Source organism: Coregonus clupeaformis, chromosome 18 (assembly GCF_020615455.1).
Source record: "Coregonus clupeaformis isolate EN_2021a chromosome 18, ASM2061545v1, whole genome shotgun sequence".
NCBI lineage: Eukaryota > Metazoa > Chordata > Actinopteri > Salmoniformes > Salmonidae > Coregonus > Coregonus clupeaformis.
This window is the reverse complement of record NC_059209.1, coordinates 4,038,918-4,066,192: the sequence shown is the minus strand read 5'-3', so window position 1 is coordinate 4,066,192 and position 27,275 is coordinate 4,038,918. Positions and strand designations below refer to the sequence as shown.

Here is a 27,275-nt window from a genome sequence, read left to right as displayed (position 1 = left end):
GTCGTTTCCCTGTTGACTGGAGAATCTGCCACACTCCCGCTGAATGTGGCCAGTCTGGCCACAACCCCAGCAGACAATGGAAGTTGAGCTGACACTGCAATGTTGTCTGGAGCCCTTCTCAATGACAAGCGAAGCGGTCTTGACTAACCCTCCCAACTCGTCGACCCACTCTGGTTTGGTGACCCCCAGCACCCCGGCCGCCGCTGCTCTCACCTCTGGTTGACTGGCAACCTCCACTCTCACTCCCTCACCCCAGATCAGCTCCCTCTTCCTGGCTATCTCCACTGCAGCCCGCAGAGATGCTGGGTCCGACATCTGCACATACTTACCCAGTTCGGTGGGGAGAGCGCTCTAATGAAACTGTCCCGTGCCAGCTCGTCTTGCACCCCAATCGACATATTTGCATAAGCCCGCCTGGTCAGGCTCAGAATATCACTTGCCAACGCCTTTAATGATTCCCCTGAAGTCTCTTTTTGTTATTCAGTTCAATCCGCAGCATGTTGGGCTGTGCATCGCTGCCGAAACGGCCCCCAATGCCTCCACTAGCGCACCGTAGTCGCCCCTCTCGTCCGGGGCTAGCGTTAGCAGGCATTCCGACGCCTCCTCCTGACAGGCTCAGGGCAAGCTGTAACCCTTTCGTCTCGTCAGACCACCTCCCGGCTCTAGCCAACAACTCGAATTGAGTGAAAAAAACTTCCCATTTACCTTGTCCATTGAACTTTGGGAGTTTAGCCGCTACCGTGGCTAATGGCAATAGGGCGCTGCCATCTCTGTTTACATAAGGAGGTCCAGCCATTTCCGCACGCGGTGACGTCGATATCTCCGTCGCCGTGACGTCTGTTCTGGTCGAGCGGTTTGAAGGAAAACCCGCCCGTTCTGCCATCTTGCTGACTGACAATTTAACTCCCGCCATGTGGCTCTCCAGCTCTTCTACAGCCGTCATCGCCTGACCCTCCCGACCGGGTACACCCGAGCCCACAACGGCCACTTTGTCCGACTCTTCCTTAACTTTCCGCCTCGCCCGATCATCCTGACCGTAGATGCGAGTCACGCTAAAGCTAACCACGGCCTATACTGAAACAGCTAACTCGCCTAATCTCGATCTATCCCGTCGTTCGAAAGCACTTCTGACACCAATGTAATGACCCAGCTGGGTCATAAAGTAAAAGAGAGACGGGCACCAGGTGTACAGGCAGAACACAGGTTTATTCCTAAATGGGCTATTGTTCAGGCCACAACCCACGCCGCTAAACCTCAAACATACACAAATAGAACATGTCAAATCAAGGGTCCCGAACAGAAGAGAGAGAGATGAGACCGTAACCCCTATTTAATCATTCCCAAAATCCCGCGGGATTACCCATCATACCCCCCAACCTTTCCATCTGTCCTGGCATATTTAACCCCTGCTAGTACCCATGAGAACGATAACACATCCATGAACACAGAACACAATACAGGGTCGTTACAGTATGGATATCATGCTTGTAAACGAATTATAGTGTTACAAAAACATAATAATAGATTGCTTTTTATAAATAATGTTTTGTTGTTGCATTTAACTGCGGAAATGCTGTTCTGGAGGTAATTTCCTTATTAGGTGACGTCTGAGGTCAGCATGTGGGAGAAGTCTGACCTCAGGGATGATAGACGAGTTTCCCTCTATTACCAGTTGGGGGGGCGTTCAAGAGACATGGTAAATACCACCATCCTACTTGGTTATAAACGCACTATTAGGCGCAGCGCGTGCGGGTTGACCGATTCCGCTTTTTCGGTCGGTGAGGAAATATTCGAGTGAAAGGTTAGGCAACGTTATAACTCAAACTCCAGTAACAAAGTCCACAGTTACTTTCCGGACACTGCGACAGATCGACTACTATATCCAATCCTGAGATCCACCGACAAGGCAACTTTCTCCAGCAGTCGTGGGCGACCCTGAACGGAAGCAGGTAAAGTATACAGACATTGCACACTTTTCTACCCTAATGTTCCGTGTTTGTTTAGTCCAAATGTTTATCGAATTTACAAGTTCCGCGTTTAGGAGACGTAGGCCTACACTCATTCAGTCGATTTTGTGGTGGGAAATGTGAACACTGCGTAATTACGCATTTACTAACGGATTTCGTACGAGTGAGGATTCGGATTAGCTAAAAGTAGGACTCGTCCCAATCCGTTATCTGGCTGCTTGGATGAAATGTTTACCAGCACGCATGTAGCCTACGGGCGGGTTCTTCCGCTCCTCGCCTTTTTGTTGTTGTTGCTGAAGTAGGTATATTCAGCATGTTGACACCTGATAAACATTGAATTAACAACACATATTGATATCAGTTTATCATTAAGCATAACGCCTATCATAGAGTAGCTTGGTCGTCTGCTTCAAACCAATAATTAAACTTCAACCACAGACACCGACTACAGGAATACGAGTTGGTTGTATGTAGGCTACAGTAGGCATACAAACAGATTTGGGACCAGCCTTGGGTTTTGTAATCTTGTCTGAACAAGTGCATATATTGCATTCCATAAAAGCCAATTAATAACAACTAGATTTCATTCTGAACGGCTGATTTAGTTCATTGCCGGGGTGTCATTTCTCTGCATGAAGTGGACGCATTCGAGATCAAAGTCGTTACTGCCACCCATATAGCAACCCATAGCAACACTGTTGCAAAGTAGCTGTAATTAAGTTTTCTGAAATCAACAGTGGCAGTGCTTATACAGTGGGGGAAAAAAGTATTTAGTCAGCCACCAATTGTGCAAGTTCTCCCACTTAAAAAGATGAGAGAGGCCTGTAATTTTCATCATAGGTACATGTCAACTATGACAGACAAATTTAGAAAAAAAATCCAGAAAATCACATTGTAGGATTTTTAATAAATTTATTTGCAAATTATGGTGGAGAATAAGTATTTGGTCACCTACAAACAAGCAAGATTTCTGGCTCTCACAGACCTGTAACTTCTTCTTTAAGAGGCTCCTCTGTCCTCCACTCGTTACCTGTATTAATGGCACCTGTTTGAACTTGTTATCAGTATAAAAGACACCTGTCCACAACCTCAAACAGTCACACTCCAAACTCCACTATGGCCAAGACCAAAGAGCTGTCAAAGGACACCAGAAACAAAATTGTAGACCTGCACCAGGCTGGGAAGACTGAATATGCAATAGGTAAGCAGCTTGGTTTGAAGAAATCAACTGTGGGAGCAATTATTAGGAAATGGAAGACATACAAGACCACTGATAATCTCCCCTCGATCTGGGGCTCCACGCAAGATCTCACCCCGTGGGGTCAAAATGATCACAAGAACGGTGAGCAAAAATCTCAGAACCACACGGGGGGACCTAGTGAATGACCTGCAGAGAGCTGGGACCAAAGTAACAAAGCCTACCATCAGTAACACACTACGCCGCCAGGGACTCAAATCCTGCAGTGCCAGACGTGTCCCCCTGCTTAAGCCAGTACATGTCCAGGCCCGTCTGAAGTTTGCTAGAGTGCATTTGGATGATCCAGAAGAGGATTGGGAGAATGTCATATGGTCAGATGAAACCAAAATAGAACTTTTTGGTAAAAACTCAACTCGTCGTGTTTGGAGGACAAAGAATGCTGAGTTGCATCCAAAGAACACCATACCTACTGTGAAGCATGGGGGTGGAAACATCATGCTTTGGGGCTGTTTTTCTGCAAAGGGACCAGGACGACTGATCAGTGTAAAGGAAAGAATGAATGGGGCCATGTATCGTGAGATTTTGAGTGAAAACCTCCTTCCATCAGCAAGGGCATTGAAGATGAAACGTGGCTGGGTCTTTCAGCATGACAATGATCCCAAACACACTGCCCGGTCAACGAAGGAGTGGCTTCGTAAGAAGCATTTCAATGTCCTGGAGTGGCCTAGCCAGTCTCCAGATCTCAACCCCATAGAAAATCTTTGGAGGGAGTTGAAAGTCCGTGTTGCCCAACGACAGCCCCAAAACATCACTGCTCTAGAGGAGATCTGCATGGAGGAATGGGCCAAAATACCAGCAACAGTGTGTGAAAACCTTGTGAAGACTTACAGAAAACGTTTGACCTGTGTCATTGCCAACAAAGGGTATATAACAAAGTATTGAGGAACTTTTGTTATTGACCAAATACTTATTTTCCACCATAATTTGCAAATAAATTCATTAAAAATCCTACAATGTGATTTTCTGGATTTTTTTCCCTCATTTTGTCTGTCATAGTTGACAAGTACCTATGATGATTACAGGCCTCTCTCATCTTTTTAAGTGGGAGAACTTGCACAATTGGTGGCTGACTAAATACTTTTTTCCCCCACTGTATGTCTATTTCATTCAATTACCAAATACTTTAATGGAAAACATAGATGGCAATAGTTCATCAGCTTTACACCGTGAAATATAGCTAGGTAAGGAATGTACTTTTTGTTGTTGTTGCAGAAGTAGGTCTATTCCGCATGTTGACGCCTGAGAAACATTGAGTTAACAACACATATTGATATCAGTTTAGCATTAAGCATAATGGCTAGCATAGAATAGCTTGGTCGTCTGCTTCAAACAAGTGCATATATTTGATCTCAAAACCTGAAGAATAGGCCCAGGATAGCTGGACATAGTTCTTCAGTTTTATGCTGCAGTAATCAGCATATTCAGGTAAAGAAGTAGAATCATTTGAATTACACTACCGGTCAAACGTTTTAGAACACCTACCCATTCAAGGGTTTTTCTTTATATTTACTATTTTCTACATTGTAGAATAATAGTGAAGACATCAAAACTAGGAAATAACACATATGGAATCATGTAGTAACCAAAAAAGTGTTAAACAAATCAAGATATATTTTATGTTTGAGATTCTTCAAATAGCCACCCTTTGCCTTGATGACAGCTTTGCACACTCTTGGCATTCTCTCAACCAGCTTCACCTGGAATGCTTTTCCAACAGTCTTGAAGGAGTTCCCACATATGCTGAGCACTTGTTGGCTGCTTTTCCTTCACTCTGCGGTCCGACTCATCCCAAACCATCTCAATTTGGTTGAGGTTGGGGGATTGTGGAGGCTAAGTCATCTGATGCAGCACTCCATCACGCCCCTTCTTGGTAAAATAGCCCTTACACAGCCTGGAGGTGTGTTGGGTCATTGTCCTGTTGAAAAACAAAGGATAGTCCCACTAAGCCCAAACCAGATGGGATGGCGTATCGCTGCAGAATGCTGTGGTAGCCATGCTGGTTAAGTGTGCCTTGAATTCTAAATAAATCACAGACAGTGTCACCAGCAAAGCACCCCCATGCCATAACACCTCCTCCTTCATGCTTTACGGTGGGAAATACACATGCAGAGATCATCCGTTCACCCACACTGCGTCTCACAAAGACATGGCGGTTGGAACCAAAAATCTCAGATTTGGACTCCAGACCAAAGGACACATTTCCACTGGTCTAATGTCCATTGCTTGAGTTTCTTGGCTCAAGCAAGTCTCTTCTTGTTATTGGTGTCCTTTAGTAGTGGTTTCTTTGCAGCAATTCGACCATGAAGGCCTGATTCACAAAGTCTCCTCTGAACAGTTGATGTTGAGGTGTGTCAGTTACTTGAACTCTGTGAATAATTTATTTGCACTGCAATTTCTGAGGCTGGTAACACTAATGAACTTATCCTCTGCAGCAGAGGTAACTCTGTGTCTTCCATTCCTGTGGCAGTCCTCATGAGAGGCAGTTTCATCATAGCGCTTGATGGTTTTTGTGACTGCACTTTTTCCGTATTGACTGACCTTCATGTCTTAAAGTAATGATGGACTGTCATTTCTCTTTGCTTATTTGAGCTGTTTTTGCCATAAAATGGACTTTTACCAAATAAGGCTTTCTTCTGTATACCCCTACTATCTTGTCACAACACAACTGATTGGCTCAAATGCATTAAGAAGGAAAGAAATTCCACAAATTAACTTTTAGGAAGGCACATCAGTTAATTGAAATGCATTGACTACCTCATGAAGCTGATTGAGAGAATGCCAAGAGTGTGCAAAGCTGTCATCAAAGCAAAGGGTGGTTATTTGAAGGATCTCAAATATAAAATTTGTTTAACACTTTATTTTGGTTACTACATGATTCAATATGTGTTATTTCATAGTTTTGATGTTTTCACTATTATTCTAAAATGTAGAAAATAGTAAAAAGAAAGAAAAACCCTTGAATTAGTAGGTGTTCTAAAACGTTTGAGCGGTAGTGTACAAGAAGCAAACTTTATTGTCCATTATCTTGCAGTAGAGAATGAAAATGTATATTTGCTCCAAACCCAAAGTAGCTTAATCTGTTTTTATGTCATATCAATAGTTTTCATGACCTGCCCTGAGTAAACATGGGAAACAATAGTTTTCATGACCTGCCCTGAGAAAACATTGGTAAACAATAGTTTTCATGACCTGCCCTGAGTAGACATGGGTAAACAATAGTTTTCATGACCTTCCCTGAGAAAACATTGGTATAAAGTCGTTTTCCTGACCTGCCCTGTGTAAGCATAGCTGTGATAGGATTTATTAGGATATGCACAAAGGAATGCAAATATTTACACTGTGATTTCCACCCAAGACACACAACACATGTTCTCTCTCTCTCTCTCCCTCTCTCTCTCTCTCTCTCTCTCTCTCTCTCTCTCTCTCTCTCTCTCTCTCTCTCTCTCTCTCTCTCTCTCTCTCTCTCTCTCTCTCTCTCTCTCTCTCTCTCTCTCTCTCTCTCTCTCTCTCTCTCTCTCTCTCTCTCTCTCTCTCTCTCTCTCTCTCTCTCTCTCTCTCATATACTCAGACCCCTGTCTCCTCCTCCTCCTCTTCCATCCAGCCAGTCTCTACAGATCTACTGCTTTAGACCAGAGGAGCAGAGCACCATGGTTGTGTCCAAGGCCTGGACGTTACGACAGCACTTCCAGGGTTTCCCCAAGGCTAGTGACTTCCATCTGAGGGAGGAGACGCTGCCGCAGCCCAGGAATGGACAGGTGAGGATAGGATAGGATAGTCTTTGAAGGGCAATTCCACCACTTTTCAATCTTATTTTTACTATCTGCAGCACAATACCAGTGTCTACATATTTGGAAACAGTGCATTTCTATGTTTTGTAGAAAACATATATAACATTACAAAGTTCTACCCGATGACATCATCAAAAAAAAAAAACAGTGGTTTTCCAACACTGAGATTCGCGGTGAAGTGGAGAGCAAGAAAACACCTTACCTCTGGGAAACTCTTTGCAGGTTTTGAAAATCACAGTTTTTTAAACTTTTAATCCTACCCTGTGATGTCACAGAGAATATTTGTTTAGGGCCTTCTTATGTTTTTAAGCACAGATCATAGACACACACTGTTTTCATATACAGTGGGGAGAACAAGTATTTGATACACTGCCGATTTTGCAGGTTTTCCTACTTACAAAGCATGTAGAGGTCTGTAATTTTTATCATAGGTACACTTCAACTGTGAGAGACGGAATCTAAAACAAAAATCCAGAAAATCACATTGTATGATTTTTAAGTAATTAATTTGCATTTTACTGCATGACATAAGTATTTGATACATCAGAAAAGGAGAACTTAATATTTGGTACAGAAACCTTTGTTTGCAATTACAGAGACCATAAGTTTCCTGTAGGTCTTGACCAGGTTTTCACACACTGCAGCAGGGATTTTGGCCCACTCCTCCATACAGACCTTCTCCAGATCCTTCAGGTTTCGTGGTTGTCGCTGGGCAATACGGACTTTCAGCTCCCTCCAAAGGTTTTCTATTGGGTTCAGGTCTGGAGACTGGCTAGGCCACTCCAGGACCTTGAGATGCTTCTTACGGAGCCACTCCTTAGTTGTCCTGGCTGTGTGTTTCAGGTCGTTGTCATGCAGGAAGACCCAGCCACGACCCATCTTCAATGCTCTTACTGAGGGAAGGAGGTTGTTGGCCAAGATCTCGCGATACATGGCCCCATCCATCCTCCCCTCAATACGGTGCAGTCGTCCTGTCCCCTTTACAGAAAAGCATCCCCAAAGAATGATGTTTCCACCTCCATGCTTCATGGTTGGGATGGTGTTCTTGGGGTTGTATTCATTCCTTCTTCTTCCTCCAAACACGGCGAGTGGAGTTTAGACCAAAAAGCTCTATTTTTGTCTCATCAGACCACATTACCTTCTCCCATTCCTCCTCTGGATCATCCAGATGGTCATTGGCAAACTTCAGACAGGCCTGGACATGCGCTGGCTTGAGCAGGGGGACCTTGCGTGCGCTGCAGGATTTTAATCCATGACGGCGTAGTGTGTTACTAATGGTTTTCTTTGAGACTGTGGTCCCAGCTCTCTTCAGGTCATTGACCAGGTCCTGCCGTGTAGTTCTGGGCTGATCCCTCACCTTCCTCATGATCATTGATGCCCCACGAGGTGAGATCTTGCATGGAGCCCCAGACCGAGGGTGATTGACCATCATCTTGAACTTCTTCCATTTTCTAATAATTGCGCCAACAGTTGTTGCCTTCTCACCAAGCTGCCTGCCTATTGTCCTGTAGCCCATCCCAGCCTTGTGCAGGTCTACAATTTTATCCCTGATGTCCTTACACAGCTCTCTGGTCTTGGCCATTGTGGATAAGTTGGAGTCTGTTTGATTGAGTGTGTGGACAGGTGTCTTTTATACAGGTAACGAGTTCAAACAGGTGCAGTTAATACAGGTAATGAGTGGAGAACAGGAGGGCTTCTTAAAGAAAAACTAACAGGTCTGTGAGAGCCGGAATTCTTAATGGTTGGTAGGTGATCAAATACTTATGTCATGCAATAAAATGCAAATTAATTACTTAAAAATAATACAATGTGATTTTCTGGATTTTTGTTTTAGATTCCGTCTCTCACAGTTGAAGTGTACCTATGATAAAAATTACAGACCTCTACATGCTTTGTAAGTAGGAAAACCTGCAAAATCGGCAGTGTATCAAATACTTGTTCTCCCCACTGTATGTAGACACTGGATTGATGCTGGAGATATTGAATATGAAGTTGAAAAGTGGCGTAATTACCCTTTAATGTCCCAGAGGGGAAAGATAGTCTTGGACACATAGCCCTACCGGAAATTTCACACAGAATTAACACATCCCTTTTGCAATTCCAACATGTTCCATGGCATGTGAAATGACTTGATAACCTGTGCTTAATACATTTGTACTATAAACTGGTTATCTGGGCCGAAACAGGGAGGGACTAATCTGAATTTGTCCAATATAAACGACGTGTTTTCTTTGCAAAACGGTAATCACTAATGAATACACCCTTGAACAATTATTCATTTTTGTCAAAAAATATTTTCAGTTGCAAAACGTTTCGCTACGATGTGCATTAATGAATACACCCCTGTTTAGGTGCTGTTGGAGGCTGTGTTCCTTAGTGTGGACCCCTACATGAGACCCTACAGCCAGACGAAGATGAAGGAGGGAGACGTGATGATTGGGTCACAAGTTGCCAAGTAAGGAAACATTATGGGGGAGGGAGGCAGGCATGTGGACCCAAACACACTATAGACTTACTGACACTCATGTTGAAACACTATAGACTTACTGACACTCATGTTGACACACTATAGACTTACTGACACTCATATTGACACACTATAGACTTACTGACACTCATGTTGACACACTATAGACTTACTGACACTCATGTTGACACACTATAGACTTACTGACACTCATGTTGACACACTATATACTTACTGACACTCATGTTGACACACTATAGACTTACTGACACTCATATTGACACACTATAGACTTACTGACACTCATGTTGACACACTATAGACTTACTGACACTCATGTTGACACACTAGACTCACTGACACTCATGTTGACACACTATATACTTACTGACACTCATGTTGACACACTATACAGTGGGGAAAAAAAGTATTTAGTCAGCCACCAATTGTGCAAGTTCTCCCACTTAAAAAGATGAGAGAGGCCTGTAATTTTCATCATAGGTACACGTCAACTATGACAGACAAAATGAGATTTTTTTTTCCAGAAAATCACATTGTAGGATTTTTTATGATTTTATTTGCAAATTATGGTGGAAAATAAGTATTTGGTCAATAACAAAAGTTTCTCAATACTTTGTTATATACCCTTTGTTGGCAATGACACAGGTCAAACGTTTTCTGTAAGTCTTCACAAGGTTTTCACACACTGTTGCTGGTATTTTGGCCCATTCCTCCATGCAGAGCAGTGATGTTTTGGGGCTGTCACTGGGCAACACAGACTTTCAACTCCCTCCAAAGATTTTCTATGGGGTTGAGATCTGGAGACTGGCTAGGCCACTCCAGGACCTTGAAATGCTTATTACGAAGCCACTCCTTCGTTGCCCGGGCGGTGTGTTTGGGATCATTGTCATGCTGAAAGACCCAGCCACGTTTCATCGTCAATGCCCTTGCTGATGGAAGGAGGTTTTCACTCAAAATCTCACGATACATGGCCCCATTCATTCTTTCCTTTACACGGATCAGTCGTCCTGGTCTCTTTGCAGAAAAACAGCCCCAAAGCATGATGTTTCCACCCCCATGCTTCACAGTAGGTATGGTGTTCTTTGGATGCAACTCAGCATTCTTTGGCCTCCAAACACGAAGAGTTGAGTTTTTACCAAAAAGTTATATTTTGGTTTCATCTGACCATATGACATTCTCCCAATCCTCTTCTGGATCATCCAAATGCACTCTAGTCAACTTCAGACGGGCCTGGACATGTACTGGCTTAAGCAGGGGGACACGTCTTGCACTGCAGGATTTGAGTCCCTGGCGGCGTAGTGTGTTACTGATGGTAGGCTTTGTTACTTTGGTCCCAGCTCTCTGCAGGTCATTCACTAGGTCCCCCCGTGTGGTTCTGGGATTTTTCCTCACCGTTCTTGTGATCATTTTGACGCCACGGGGTGAGATCTTGCGTGGAGCCCCAGATCGAGGGAGATTATCAGTGGTCTTGTATGTCTTCCATTTCCTAATAATTGCTCCCACAGTTGATTTCTTCAAACCAAGCTGCTTACCTATTGCATATATATATATATATTGCATATTCAGCCTTCCCAGCCTGGTGCAGGTCTACAATTTTGTTTCTGGTGTCCTTTGACAGCTCTTTGGTCTTGGCCAAAGTGGAGTTTGAAGTGTGACTGTTTGAGGTTGTGGTCAGGTGTCTTTTATACTGATAACAAGTTCAAACAGGTGCCATTAATACAGGTAACGAGTGGAGGACAGAGGAGCCTCTTAAATAAGAAGTTACAGGTCTGTGAGAGCCAGAAATCTTGCTTGTTTGTAGGTGACCAAATACTTATTTTCCACCATAATTTGCAAATACATTCATTAAAAATCCTACAATGTGATTTTCTGGATTTTTTTTCCTCAAATTGTCTGTCATAGTTGACGTGTACCTATGATGAAAATTACAGGCCTCTCTCATCTTTTTAAGTTGGAGAACTTGCACAATTGGTGGCTGACTAAATACTTTTTTTCCCCACTGTATACTTACTGACACTCATGTTGACACACTATAGACTTACTGACACTCATGTTGACACACTATAGACTTACTGACACTCATGTTGACACACTATAGACTTACTGACACTCATGTTGACACACTATAGACTCACTGACACTCATGTTGACACACTATAGACTTACTGACACTCATGTTGACACACTAGACTCACTGACACTCATGTTGACACACTATATACTTACTGACACTCATGTTGACACACTATAGACTTACTGACACTCATGTTGACACACTAGACTTACTGACACTCATGTTGACACACTATAGACTTACTGACACTCATGTTGACACACTATAGACTTACTGACACTCATGTTGACACACTATAGACTTACTGACACTCATGTTGACACACTATAGACTTACTGACACTCATGTTGACACACTATAGACTTACTGACACTCATGTTGACACACTATAGACTTACTGACACTCATATTGACACACTATAGACTCACTGACACTCATGTTGACACACTATATACTTACTGACACTCATGTTGACACACTAGACTTACTGACACTCATGTTGACACACTATAGACTTACTGACACTCATGTTGACACACTATAGACTTACTGACACTCATGTTGACACACTAGACTTACTGACACTCATGTTGACACACTATAGACTTACTGACACTCATGTTGACACACTATAGACTTACTGACACTCATGTTGACACACTATAGACTTACTGACACTCATGTTGACACACTATAGACTTACTGACACTCATGTTGACACACTAGACTCACTGACACTCATGTTGACACACTATATACTTACTGACACTCATGTTGACACACTATAGACTTACTGACACTCATGTTGACACACTAGACTTACTGACACTCATGTTGACACACTATAGACTTACTGACACTCATGTTGACACACTATAGACTTACTGACACTCATGTTGACACACTATAGACTTACTGACACTCATGTTGACACACTATAGACTTACTGACACTCATGTTGACACACTATAGACTTACTGACACTCATGTTGACACACTATAGACTTACTGACACTCATGTTGACACACTATAGACTCACTGACACTCATGTTGACACACTATAGACTTACTGACACTCATGTTGACACACTATAGACTTACTGACACTCATGTTGACACACTATAGACTCACTGACACTCATGTTGACACACTATAGACTTACTGACACTCATGTTGACACACTATATACTTACTGACACTCATATTGACACACTATAGACTCACTGACACTCATGTTGACACACTATATACTTACTGACACTCATGTTGACACACTATAGACTTACTGACACTCATGTTGACACACTATATACTTACTGACACTCATGTTGACACACTATAGACTTACTGACACTCATGTTGACACACTATAGACTTACTGACACTCATGTTGACACACTATAGACTTACTGACACTCATGTTGACACACTATATACTTACTGACACTCATGTTGACACACTATAGACTCACTGACACTCATGTTGACACACTATAGACTTACTGACACTCATATTGACACACTATAGACTCACTGACACTCATGTTGACACACTATATACTTACTGACACTCAATTTGACACACTAGACTTACTGACACTCATGTTGACACACTATAGACTTACTGACACTCATGTTGACACACTATAGACTTACTGACACTCATGTTGACACACTATAGACTCACTGACACTCATGTTGACACACTATAGACTTACTGACACTCATGTTGACACACTATAGACTTACTGACACTCATGTTGACACACTATAGACTCACTGACACTCATGTTGACACACTATAGACTTACTGACACTCATGTTGACACACTATATACTTACTGACACTCATATTGACACACTATAGACTCACTGACACTCATGTTGACACACTATATACTTACTGACACTCATGTTGACACACTATAGACTTACTGACACTCATGTTGACACACTATATACTTACTGACACTCATGTTGACACACTATAGACTTATTGACACTCATGTTGACACACTATAGACTTACTGACACTCATGTTGACACACTATAGACTTAATGACACTCATGTTGACACACTATAGACTTACTGACACTCATGTTGACACACTATATACTTACTGACACTCATGTTGACACACTATAGACTCACTGCCACTCTTGTTGACACACTATAGACTTACTGACACTCATGTTGACACACTATAGACTTACTGACACTCATGTTGACACACTATAGACTTACTGACACTCATGTTGACACAATATAGACTCAATGACACTCATGTTGACACACTATAGACTTACTGACACTCATGTTGACACACTATAGACTTACTGACACTCATGTTGACACACTATAGACTTACTGACACTCATGTTGACACACTATAGACTTACTGACACTCATGTTGACACACTATAGACTTAATGACACTCATGTTGACACACTATAGACTTACTGACACTCATGTTGACACAATATAGACTTACTGACACTCATGTTGACACACTATAGACTTACTGACACTCATGTTGACACACTATATACTTACTGACACTCATGTTGACACACTATAGACTTACTGACACTCATGTTGACACACTATAGACTTACTGACACTCATGTTGACACACTATAGACTTACTGACACTCATGTTGACACACTATATACTTACTGACACTCATGTTGACACACTATAGACTCACTGACACTCATGTTGACACACTATAGACTCACTGACACTGATGTTGACACACTATATACTTACTGACACTCATGTTGACACACTATAGACTCAATGACACTCATGTTGACACACTATAGACTTACTGACACTCATGTTGACACACTATAGACTTACTGACACTCATGTTGACACACTATATACTTACTGACACTCATGTTGACACACTAGACTTACTGACACTGATGTTGACACACTATAGACTCACTGACACTCATGTTGACACACTATATACTTACTGACACTCATGTTGACACACTATAGACTCACTGACACTCATGTTGACACACTATAGACTTACTGACACTCATGTTGACACACTATAGACGTACTTACACTCATGTTGACACACTATAGACTTACTGACACTCATGTTGACACACTATAGACTTACTGACACTCATGTTGACACACTATAGACTCACTGACACTCATGTTGACACACTATAGACTCACTGACTCTCATGTTGACACACTATAGACTTACTGACACTCATGTTGACACACTATTGACTTACTGACACTCATGTTGACACACTATATACTTACTGACACTCATGTTGACACACTATAGACTTACTGACACTCATGTTGACACACTATAGACTCACTGACACTCATGTTGACACACTATAGACTTACTGACACTCATGTTGACACACTATAGACTTAATGACACTCAAGTTGACACACAATATACTTACTGACACTCATGTTGACACACTATATACTTACTGACACTCATGTTGACACACTATAGACTTACTGACACTCATGTTGACACACTATAGACTCACTGACACTCATGTTGACACACTAAAGACTTACTGACACTCATGTTGACACACTATAGACTTACTGACACTCATGTTGACACACTATAGACTTACTGACACTCATGTTGACAAACTATATACTTACTGACACATGCTTTCACACACTCACCTCTTGCTCTCTGTCTCTCTCTCTCTCCACCTCTCTCTCTCTATCCCTCCCTCACTCCCTTCCTCCCTCCAGGGTGATCCAGAGCTGTAACCCCAGCTTCCCGGTGGGCTGCCATGTGGTCAGTGATTGTGGATGGAGGAGTCACTGGGTGTGTGATGGGGCAGAGCTGACCCCTGTGCTGCCCGACTGGCCCCAGGATATCCCCCTCTCCCTGGCCCTGGGGGCCATCGGCATGCCTGGGTAGGATGGAACTCTCTCTCTCTCTCTCTCTCTCTCTCTCTCTCTCTCTCTCTCTCTCTCTCTCTCTCTCTCTCTCTCTCTCTCTCTCTCTCACTCTCTCTCTGTGTGTGTGGTTGAGAGGTGTGAGAGACATAGTGGTGATGAGGGTGAAGAAGATGGTGATGATGATGATATCTCTCTACAGTCTGACAGCCCTGTATGGGCTAGAGGAGGTGTGGTGATGATATCTCTCTACAGTCTGACAGCTCTGTATGGACTAGAGGAGGTGTGGTGATGATATCTCTCTACAGTCTGACAGCTCTGTATGAACTAGAGGAGGTGTGATGATATCTCTCTACAGTCTGACAGCTCTGTATGGACTAGAGGAGGTGTGATGATATCTCTCTACAGTCTGACAGCTCTGTATGGACTAGAGGAGGTGTGATGATATCTCTCTACAGTCTGACAGCTCTATGTGGGCTAGAGGAGGTGTGATGATATCTCTCTACAGTCTGACAGCTCTGTATGGACTAGAGGAGGTGTGATGATATCTCTCTACAGTCTGACAGCTCTGTATGGACTAGAGGAGGTGTGATGATGATATCTCTCTACAGTCTGACAGCTCTGTATGAACTAGAGGAGGTGTGATGATATCTCTCTACAGTCTGACAGCTCTGTATGGACTAGAGGAGGTGTGATGATATCTCTCTACAGTCTGACAGCTCTGTATGGACTAGAGGAGGTGTGATGATATCTCTCTACAGTCTGACAGCTCTGTATGGGCTAGAGGAGGTGTGGTGATGATATCTCTCTACAGTCTGACAGCTCTGTATGGACTAGAGGAGGTGTGATGATATATCTCTATAGTCTGACAGCCCTGTATGGGCTAGAGGAGGTGTGATGATATCTCTCTACAGTCTGACAGCTCTGTATGGACTAGAGGAGGTGTGATGATATCTCTCTACAGTCTGACAGCTCTGTATGGACTAGAGGAGGTGTGATGATATCTCTCTACAGTCTGACAGCCCTGTATGGACTAGAGGAGGTGTGATGATATCTCTCTACAGTCTGACAGCTCTGTATGGACTAGAGGAGGTGTGGTGATGATATCTCTCTACAGTCTGACAGCTCTGTATGGACTAGAGGAGGTGTGATGATATCTCTCTACAGTCTGACAGCCCTGTATGGACTAGAGGAGGTGTGATGATATCTCTCTACAGTCTGACAGCTCTGTATGGACTAGTGGAGGTTTGATGATGATGATATCTCTCTACAGTCTGACAGCTCTGTATGGACTAGAGGAGGTGTGGTGATGATATCTCTCTATAGTCTGACAGCCCTGTATGGGCTAGAGGAGGTGTGATGATATCTCTCTATAGTCTGACAGCTCTGTATGGACTAGAGGAGGTGTGATGATATCTCTCTACAGTCTGACAGCTCTGTATGGACTAGAGGAGGTGTGATGATATCTCTCTACAGTCTGACAGCTCTATGTGGGCTAGAGGAGGTGTGATGATATCTCTCTACAGTCTGACAGCTCTGTATGGACTAGAGGAGGTGTGGTGATGATATCTCTCTATAGTCTGACAGCTCTGTATGGACTAGAGGAGGTGTGATGATATCTCTCTACAGTCTGACAGATCTGTATGGACTAGAGGAGGTGTGATGATATCTCTCTACAGTCTGACAGCTCTGTATGGACTAGAGGAGGTGTGATGATATCTCTCTACAGTCTGACAGCTCTGTATGGACTAGAGGAGGTGTGATGATATCTCTCTACAGTCTGACAGCTCTGTATGGACTAGAGGAGGTGTGATGATATCTCTCTACAGTCTGACAGCTCTGTATGGACTAGAGGAGGTGTGATGATATCTCTCTACAGTCTGACAGCTCTGTATGGACTAGAGGAGGTGTGATGATATCTCTCTACAGTCTGACAGCTCTATGTGGGCTAGAGGAGGTGTGATGATATCTCTCTACAGTCTGACAGCTCTGTATGGACTAGAGGAGGTGTGATGATATCTCTCTACAGTCTGACAGCTCTGTATGGACTAGAGGAGGTGTGATGATGATATCTCTCTACAGTCTGACAGCTCTGTATGAACTAGAGGAGGTGTGATGATATCTCTCTACAGTCTGACAGCTCTGTATGGACTAGAGGAGGTGTGATGATATCTCTCTACAGTCTGACAGCTCTGTATGGACTAGAGGAGGTGTGATGATATCTCTCTACAGTCTGACAGCTCTGTATGGGCTAGAGGAGGTGTGGTGATGATATCTCTCTACAGTCTGACAGCTCTGTATGGACTAGAGGAGGTGTGATGATATATCTCTATAGTCTGACAGCCCTGTATGGGCTAGAGGAGGTGTGATGATATCTCTCTACAGTCTGACAGCTCTGTATGGACTAGAGGAGGTGTGATGATATCTCTCTACAGTCTGACAGCTCTGTATGGACTAGAGGAGGTGTGATGATATCTCTCTACAGTCTGACAGCCCTGTATGGACTAGAGGAGGTGTGATGATATCTCTCTACAGTCTGACAGCTCTGTATGGACTAGAGGAGGTGTGGTGATGATATCTCTCTACAGTCTGACAGCTCTGTATGGACTAGAGGAGGTGTGATGATATCTCTCTACAGTCTGACAGCCCTGTATGGACTAGAGGAGGTGTGATGATATCTCTCTACAGTCTGACAGCTCTGTATGGACTAGTGGAGGTTTGATGATGATGATATCTCTCTACAGTCTGACAGCTCTGTATGGACTAGAGGAGGTGTGGTGATGATATCTCTCTATAGTCTGACAGCCCTGTATGGGCTAGAGGAGGTGTGATGATATCTCTCTATAGTCTGACAGCTCTGTATGGACTAGAGGAGGTGTGATGATATCTCTCTACAGTCTGACAGCTCTGTATGGACTAGAGGAGGTGTGATGATATCTCTCTACAGTCTGACAGCTCTATGTGGGCTAGAGGAGGTGTGATGATATCTCTCTACAGTCTGACAGCTCTGTATGGACTAGAGGAGGTGTGGTGATGATATCTCTCTATAGTCTGACAGCTCTGTATGGACTAGAGGAGGTGTGATGATATCTCTCTACAGTCTGACAGCCCTGTATGGACTAGAGGAGGTGTGATGATATCTCTCTACAGTCTGACAGCTCTGTATGGACTAGAGGAGGTGTGATGATATCTCTCTACAGTCTGACAGCTCTGTATGGACTAGAGGAGGTGTGATGATATCTCTCTACAGTCTGACAGCTCTGTATGGACTAGAGGAGGTGTGATGATATCTCTCTACAGTCTGACAGCTCTGTATGGACTAGAGGAGGTGTGATGATATCTCTCTACAGTCTGACAGCTCTATGTGGGCTAGAGGAGGTGTGATGATATCTCTCTACAGTCTGACAGCTCTGTATGGACTAGAGGAGGTGTGATGATATCTCTCTACAGTCTGACAGCTCTGTATGGACTAGAGGAGGTGTGATGATGATATCTCTCTACAGTCTGACAGCTCTGTATGAACTAGAGGAGGTGTGATGATATCTCTCTACAGTCTGACAGCTCTGTATGGACTAGAGGAGGTGTGATGATATCTCTCTACAGTCTGACAGCTCTGTATGGACTAGAGGAGGTGTGATGATATCTCTCTACAGTCTGACAGCTCTGTATGGGCTAGAGGAGGTGTGGTGATGATATCTCTCTACAGTCTGACAGCTCTGTATGGACTAGAGGAGGTGTGATGATATATCTCTATAGTCTGACAGCCCTGTATGGGCTAGAGGAGGTGTGATGATATCTCTCTACAGTCTGACAGCTCTGTATGGACTAGAGGAGGTGTGATGATATCTCTCTACAGTCTGACAGCTCTGTATGGACTAGAGGAGGTGTGATGATATCTCTCTACAGTCTGACAGCCCTGTATGGACTAGAGGAGGTGTGATGATATCTCTCTACAGTCTGACAGCTCTGTATGGACTAGAGGAGGTGTGGTGATGATATCTCTCTACAGTCTGACAGCTCTGTATGGACTAGAGGAGGTGTGATGATATCTCTCTACAGTCTGACAGCCCTGTATGGACTAGAGGAGGTGTGATGATATCTCTCTACAGTCTGACAGCTCTGTATGGACTAGTGGAGGTTTGATGATGATGATATCTCTCTACAGTCTGACAGCTCTGTATGGACTAGAGGAGGTGTGGTGATGATATCTCTCTATAGTCTGACAGCCCTGTATGGGCTAGAGGAGGTGTGATGATATCTCTCTATAGTCTGACAGCTCTGTATGGACTAGAGGAGGTGTGATGATATCTCTCTACAGTCTGACAGCTCTGTATGGACTAGAGGAGGTGTGATGATATCTCTCTACAGTCTGACAGCTCTATGTGGGCTAGAGGAGGTGTGATGATATCTCTCTACAGTCTGACAGCTCTGTATGGACTAGAGGAGGTGTGGTGATGATATCTCTCTATAGTCTGACAGCTCTGTATGGACTAGAGGAGGTGTGATGATATCTCTCTACAGTCTGACAGCCCTGTATGGACTAGAGGAGGTGTGATGATATCTCTCTACAGTCTGACAGCTCTGTATGGACTAGAGGAGGTGTGATGAAATCTCTCTACAGTCTGACAGCTCTGTATGGACTAGAGGAGGTGTGATGATATCTCTCTACAGTCTGACAGCTCTGTATGGACTAGAGGAGGTGTGATGATATCTCTCTACAGTCTGACAGCTCTGTATGGACTAGAGGGGGTGTGATGATATCTCTCTACAGTCTGACAGCTCTGTATGGACTAGAGGAGGTGTGGTGATGATATCTCTCTACAGTCTGACAGCTCTGTATGAACTAGAGGAGGTGTGATGATATCTCTCTACAGTCTGACAGCTCTGTATGGACTAGAGGAGGTGTGATGATATCTCTCTACAGTCTGACAGCCCTGTATGGACTAGAGGAGGTGTGATGATATCTCTCTACAGTCTGACAGCTCTGTATGGACTAGAGGAGGTGTGATGATATCTCTCTACAGTCTGACAGCTCTGTATGGACTAGAGGAGGTGTGATGATATCTCTCTACAGTCTGACAGCTCTGTATGGACTAGAGGAGGTGTGATGATATCTCTCTACAGTCTGACAGCTCTGTATGGACTAGAGGGGGTGTGATGATATCTCTCTACAGTCTGACAGCTCTGTATGGACTAGAGGAGGTGTGGTGATGATATCTCTCTATAGTCTGACAGCTCTGTATGGACTAGAGGAGGTGTGATGATATCTCTCTACAGTCTGACAGCTCTGTATGGACTAGAGGAGGTGTGGTGATGATATCTCTCTACAGTCTGACAGCTCTGTATGGACTAGAGGAGGTGTAATGATATCTCTCTACAGTCTGACAGCTCTGTATGGACTAGAGGAGGTGTGTGAGATAAAGGAGGGGGAGACTCTTCTGGTGAACGCTGCAGCAGGGGCCGTGGGCTCAGTGGTGGGACAGATCGCCAAGATCAAGGTACAACATTCCCCCAACGTTCCCACAGCGTTCCCACAACGTCTCCACAGTGTTAGTTACTTCCAAGTTGTGTTCTATATTCCATGTGCCTCTGTGAGTTATCAGTGACTTTCATAATGTATAATGAGTCTGTGTGTGTGTGTGTGTGTGTGTGTCCTCAGGGCTGTACAGTGGTGGGCTGTGCGGGGACAGATACCAAGCTGTCCTATCTAAAGGAGCTGGGTTTTGACCAGGTCTTCAACTACAAGACTGTCACCTCTCTGGAGAACTCACTCAGGGAGGCCGCGCCACACGGATACGACTGCTACTTTGAGAACGTGAGGCCGCTGCACCACTCACACACACAGATGCACTCTTTGTCTGTGTGTGTGTGTGTGTGTGCACATGCGTGTGTGTGCGTGTGTGTATCGAAGTCCAATCTCTTTCTCTCTCTCTCTCTCTGTCCAGGTTGGTGGGAAGTTCTCCAGTGTAGTGATGCCTCAGATGAGAGAGTATGGCAGAATAGCTGTGTGTGGAAGCATCTCAATGTACAACGACACCACACCACAGACAGGTATACTGTCCACACCACAGACAGGTATACTGTCCACACCACATACAGGTATGCTGTCCACACCACAGACAGGTGTACTGTCCACACCACAGACAGGTATACTGTCCACACCACAGACAGGTATACTGTCCACACCACAGACAGGTACACTGTCCACACCACAGACAGGTATACTGTCCACACCACAGACAGGTATACTGTCTACACCACAGACAGGTATACTGTCCACACCACAGACAGGTATACTGTCCACACCACAGACAGGTATACTGTCCACACCACAGACAGGTATACTGTCCACACCACAGACAGGTATACTGTCCACACCACAGACAGGTATACTGTCCACACCACAGACAGGTATACTGTCCACACCACAGACAGGTATACTGTCCACACCACAGACAGGTATACTGTCCACACCACAGACAGGTATACTGTCCACACCACAGACAGGTATACTGTCCACACCACAGACAGGTACACTGTCCACACCACAGACAGGTACACTGTCCACACCACAGACAGGTATACTGTCCACACCACAGACAGGTATACTGTCCACACCACAGACAGGTATACTGTCCACACCACAGACAGGTATACTGTCCACACCACAGACAGGTATACTGTCCACACCACAGACAGGTATACTGTCCACACCACAGACAGGTACACTGTCCACACCACAGACAGGTACACTGTCCACACCACAGACAGGTACACTGTCCACACCACAGACAGGTATACTGTCCACACCACAGACAGGTATACTGTCCACACCACAGACAGGTATACTGTCTACACCACAGACAGGTATACTGTCCACACCACAGACAGGTATACTGTCCACACCACAGACAGGTATACTGTCCACACCACAGACAGGTATACTGTCCACACCACAGACAGGTATACTGTCCACACCACAGACAGGTATACTGTCCACACCACAGACAGGTATACTGTCCACACCACAGACAGGTATACTGTCCACACCACAGACAGGTATACTGTCCACACCACAGACAGGTATACTGTCCACACCACAGACAGGTACACTGTCCACACCACAGACAGGTATACTGTCCACACCACAGACAGGTATACTGTCCACACCACAGACAGGTATACTGTCCACACCACAGACAGGTATACTGTCCACACCACAGACAGGTATACTGTCCACACCACAGACAGGTATACTGTCCACACCACAGACAGGTATACTGTCCACACCACAGACAGGTACACTGTCCACACCACAGACAGGTACACTGTCCACACCACAGACAGGTACACTGTCCACACCACAGACAGGTATACTGTCCACACCACAGACAGGTATACTGTCCACACCACAGACAGGTATACTGTCTACACCACAGACAGGTATACTGTCCACACCACAGACAGGTATACTGTCCACACCACAGACAGGTATACTGTCCACACCACAGACAGGTATACTGTCCACACCACAGACAGGTATTTGTTTATTAGCCAGGGTCCTATGTCCACTCCCATATGATCTTACTATATCTGCATCTGTGTAACTGGATCCGTATATCTGTATATGTTAATATATAGGCTACTGTATGTGTTTCTATTTCAGGGCCGTATGTCCACTCCCATATGATCTTCAAGCAGCTGAGGATGGAGGGCTTCCTGTGTGGTCGCTGGAAACACAAACACCAGCAGTCACTGAGGAGGCTGATGGCCTGGATGACTGAGGTACTGGGAGAGGGTTCTACTAGCAGGGTTCTACTACTTTTGTTCTATTACCAGGGTTCTATTACCAGTGTTCTATTACCAGTGTTCTATTACCAGTATTCTATTACCAGTGTTCTATTACTAGTGTTATATTACCAGTGTTCTATTACCAGTGTTCTATTACCAGTATTCTATTACCAGTGTTCTATTACCAGTGTTCTATTACCAGTGTTCTATTACCAGTGTTCTATTACCAGTGTTCTATTACCAGTGTTCTATTACCAGTGTTCTATTACCAGTGTTCTATTACCAGTGTTGTATTACCAGTGTTCTATCACCAGTGTTCTATTACCACTGTTCTACTACCAATGTTCTATTATCAGTGTTCCATTACCAGTGTTCTATTACCAGTGTTGTATTACCAGTGTTCTATTACCAGTGTTCTATTACCATTGTTCTATTACCAGTGTTCTATTACCAGTGTTGTATTACCATTGTTCTATTACCAGTGTTCTATTACCACTGTTCTATTACCAGTGTTCTATTACCACTGTTCTATTACCAGTGTTCTATTACCACTGTTCTATTACCATTGTTCTATTACCAGTGTTCTATTACCAGTGTTCTATTACCAGTGTTCTATTACCAGTGTTCTATTACCACTGTTCTATTACCAGTGTTCTATTACCACTGTTCTATTACCAGTGTTCTATTACCAGTGTTGTATTACCAGTGTTGTATTACCAGTGTTGTATTACCATTGTTCTATTACCAGTGTTCTATTACCAGTGTTATATTACTAGTGTTCTATTACCAGTGTTCTATTACCAGTGTTCTATTACCACTGTTCTATTACCAGTGTTCTATTACCAGTGTTCTATTACCAGTGTTGTATTACCAGTGTTCTATTACCAATGTTCTATTACCAGTGTTCTATTACCAGTGTTCTATTACCAGTGTTCTATTACCAGTGTTCTATTACCAGTGTTCTATTACCAGTGCTGTATTACCAGTGTTCTATTACCAGTGTTCTATTACCAGTGTTGTATTACCAGTGTTCTATTACCAGTGTTGTATTACCAGTGTTGTATTACCAGTGTTGTATTACCAGTGTTGTATTACCAGTGTTCTATTACCAGTGTTGTATTACCAGTGTCCTATTACCAGTGTTCTATTACCAGTGTTCTACTACCAATGTTCTACGACCAGTGCTCTATTAACAGTGCTGTATTACCAGTGTTCTATTACCAGTGTTCTATTACCAGTGTTCTATTACCAGTGTTATATTACCAGTGTTCTATTACCATTGTTCTATTACCAGTGTTCTATTACTAGTGTTCTATTACCAGGGTTCTATTACCAGTGTTATATTACCATTGTTGTATTACCAGTGTTCTATTACCAGTGTTGTATTACCAGTGTTCTATTACCAGTGTTGTATTACCAGTGTTGTATTACCGGTGTTGTATTACCAGTGTTCTATTACCACTGTTCTATTACCAGTGTTCTATTACCAGTGTTGTATTACCAGTGTTCTATTACCAGTGTTGTATTACCAGTGTTGTATTACCGGTGTTGTATTACCAGTGTTCTATTACCAGTGTTGTATTACCAGTGTTCTATTACCAGTGTTGTATTACCAGTGTTCTATTACCAGTGTTGTATTACCAGTGTTCTATTACTAGTGTTCTATTACCAGTGTTCTATTGGCAGTGTTATATTACTAGTGTTCATCGACCAGTGCTCTATTACCAGTGCTGTATTACCAGTGTTGTATTACCAGTGTTCTATTACCACTGTTCTATTACCACTGTTCTATTACCAGTGTTCTATTACCAGTGTTCTATTACCAGTGTTGTATTACCAGTGTTCTATTACCAGTGTTCTACTACCAATGTTCTACGACCAGTGCTCTATTAACAGTGCTTTATTACCAGTGTTCTATTACCAGTGTTCTATTACCAGTGTTATATTACCAGTGTTCTATTACCAGTGTTCTATTACCAGTGTTCTATTACCAGTGTTCTATTACCAGTGTTCTATTACCAGTGTTGTATTACCAGTGTTCTACTATCAATGTTCTATTACCAGTGTTCTATTACCAGTGTTCTATTACCAGTGTTCTATTACCAGTGTTGTATTACCAGTGTTCTACTACCAATGTTCTATTACCAGTGTTCTATTACCAGTGTTCTATTACCAGTGTTCTATTACCAGTGTTCTATTACCAGTGTTATATTACCAGTGTTCTATTACCAGTGTTCTATTACCAGTGTTCTATTACCAGTGTTATGGACGTTCAGGATACAATAGAAACCCATCCAGTAAAGATTCCTTCTGAAGGTAGTTTTGTTGAGTCATGTGAATCCATGAAAACTGTTGCCAAACACTGTGTAAGCCTGATGATGATGATGAGGAAGAATATGACAGTGATGACGGCGGTGATGATGATGATGACGAGGATGATGATGGTGATGACAGTAATGATGACGCTGATGACGAGGAGGAGAATAAAATGTTTGTGTTGATCCTTCAGGGCAAGCTGCGATGCAATGAACACATCACCAGTGGTTTCAACAACATGCCTGCTGCCTTCATGGGCATGCTACAGGGAGACAACATCGGCAAGGCTGTGGTCAAGGTGTGAAGATGTCACAATCACATCAACATTACACTCCTCCAGAACATCTGGCTAAAGCATTCCAGAACACTCAACTTCATACACACTCCAGGTTCTAGATCCGGAATCTGTTTGTACTCAACATTCCAGAATCCTTCCTGAATACCACACTCTAATGTTCTGTTCCATGTTCAGACAAGTTGAGGTCCAGTATAATTCAACAGACAGCTAGACAGGTTTTGGTCCAGTGTAATTGAACAGACAGCTAGACAGGTTTTGGTCCAGTGTAATTGAACAGACAGCTAGACAGGTTTTGGTCCAGTGTAATTCAACAGACAGACAGGCTTTGTTCCAGTGTGATGCTATTAACTAAATAAACATGTCTTCACAATACAATGTTTATAATATATCCAGCCTACTGATCATTACTTTTTCTATACCAATAACATAAGATTTGACTAATTACCAGACAGTCCCCATAACCTGGTCTATACTGAGTTTATACTGTAGTGACCTTAACCCAACACCTAGCAACCTCATAACCTGGTCTATACTGAGTTTATACTGTAGTGACCTTAACCCAACACCTAGCAACACCATAACCTGGTCTATACTGAGTTTATACTGTAGTGACCTTAACCCAACACCTAGCAACACCATAACCTGGTCTATACTGAGTTTATACTGTAGTGACCTTAACTCAACACCTAGCAACCTCATAACCTGGTCTATACTGAGTTTATACTGTAGTGACCTTAACCCAACACCTAGCAACACCATAACCTGGTCTATACTGAGTTTATACTGTAGTGACCTTAACCCAACACCTAGCAACATCATAACCTGGTCTATACTGAGGTAATACTGTAGTGACCTTAACCCAACACCTAGCAACATCATAACCTGGTCTATACTGAGTTTATACTGTAGTGACCTTAACCCAACACCTAGCAACCTCATAACCTGGTCTATACTGAGTTTATACTGTAGTGACCTTAACCCAACACCTAGCAACCTCATAACCTGGTCTATACTGAGTTTATACTGTAGTGACCTTAACCCAACACCTAGCAACCTCATAACCTGGTCTATACTCAGTTTATACTGTAGTGACCTTAACCCAACACCTAGCAACATCATAACCTGGTTTATACTGAGTTTATACTGTAGTGACCTTAACCCAACACCTAGCAACATCATAACCTGGTCTATACTGAGTTTATACTGTAGTGACCTTAACCCAACACCTAGCAACATCATAACCTGGTCTATACTGAGTTTATACTGTAGTGACCTTAACCCAACACCTAGCAACATCATAACCTGGTCTATACTGAGTTTATACTGTAGTGACCTTAACCCAACACCTAGCAACCTCATAACCTGGTCTATACTGAG

General features: G+C 43.4%; 1 protein-coding gene across 2 annotated transcripts; it reads left to right on the top strand.

Moving 5' to 3' along the window:
* Nucleotides 1-1,672: 1,672 nt before the first annotated feature.
* Nucleotides 1,673-26,286, top strand: LOC121562817 (prostaglandin reductase 1). 2 transcript variants are annotated; one of them, XM_041874983.2, is made up of 9 exons: nucleotides 1,673-1,949; nucleotides 6,827-6,980; nucleotides 9,365-9,468; nucleotides 15,344-15,511; nucleotides 20,874-20,991; nucleotides 21,153-21,308; nucleotides 21,439-21,544; nucleotides 23,160-23,278; nucleotides 25,794-26,286. In XM_041874983.2, exons 2-9 carry the CDS (start codon nucleotides 6,873-6,875, stop codon nucleotides 25,902-25,904), a joined length of 990 nt encoding a protein of 329 aa, XP_041730917.1. In that variant the 5' UTR covers nucleotides 1,673-1,949; nucleotides 6,827-6,872; the 3' UTR covers nucleotides 25,905-26,286. The 2 variants fall into 2 exon arrangements, with proteins under 2 accessions (XP_041730917.1, XP_041730916.1); XM_041874982.2 differs by having other exon boundaries at nucleotides 1,674-1,949; nucleotides 6,794-6,980.
* Nucleotides 26,287-27,275: the final 989 nt, after the last annotated feature.

Coding starts and splice junctions, on each gene's coding strand:
- LOC121562817 (XM_041874983.2), top strand. CDS start 6,873: ATGGTTGTGTCCAAGGCCTGGACGTTACGACAGCACTTCCAGGGTTTC. Junction 21,309..21,438: donor ACGACTGCTACTTTGAGAAC/GTGAGGCCGCTG, acceptor CTCTCTGTCCAG/GTTGGTGGGAAGTTCTCCAG. Junction 23,279..25,793: donor TGATGGCCTGGATGACTGAG/GTACTGGGAGAG, acceptor TTGATCCTTCAG/GGCAAGCTGCGATGCAATGA.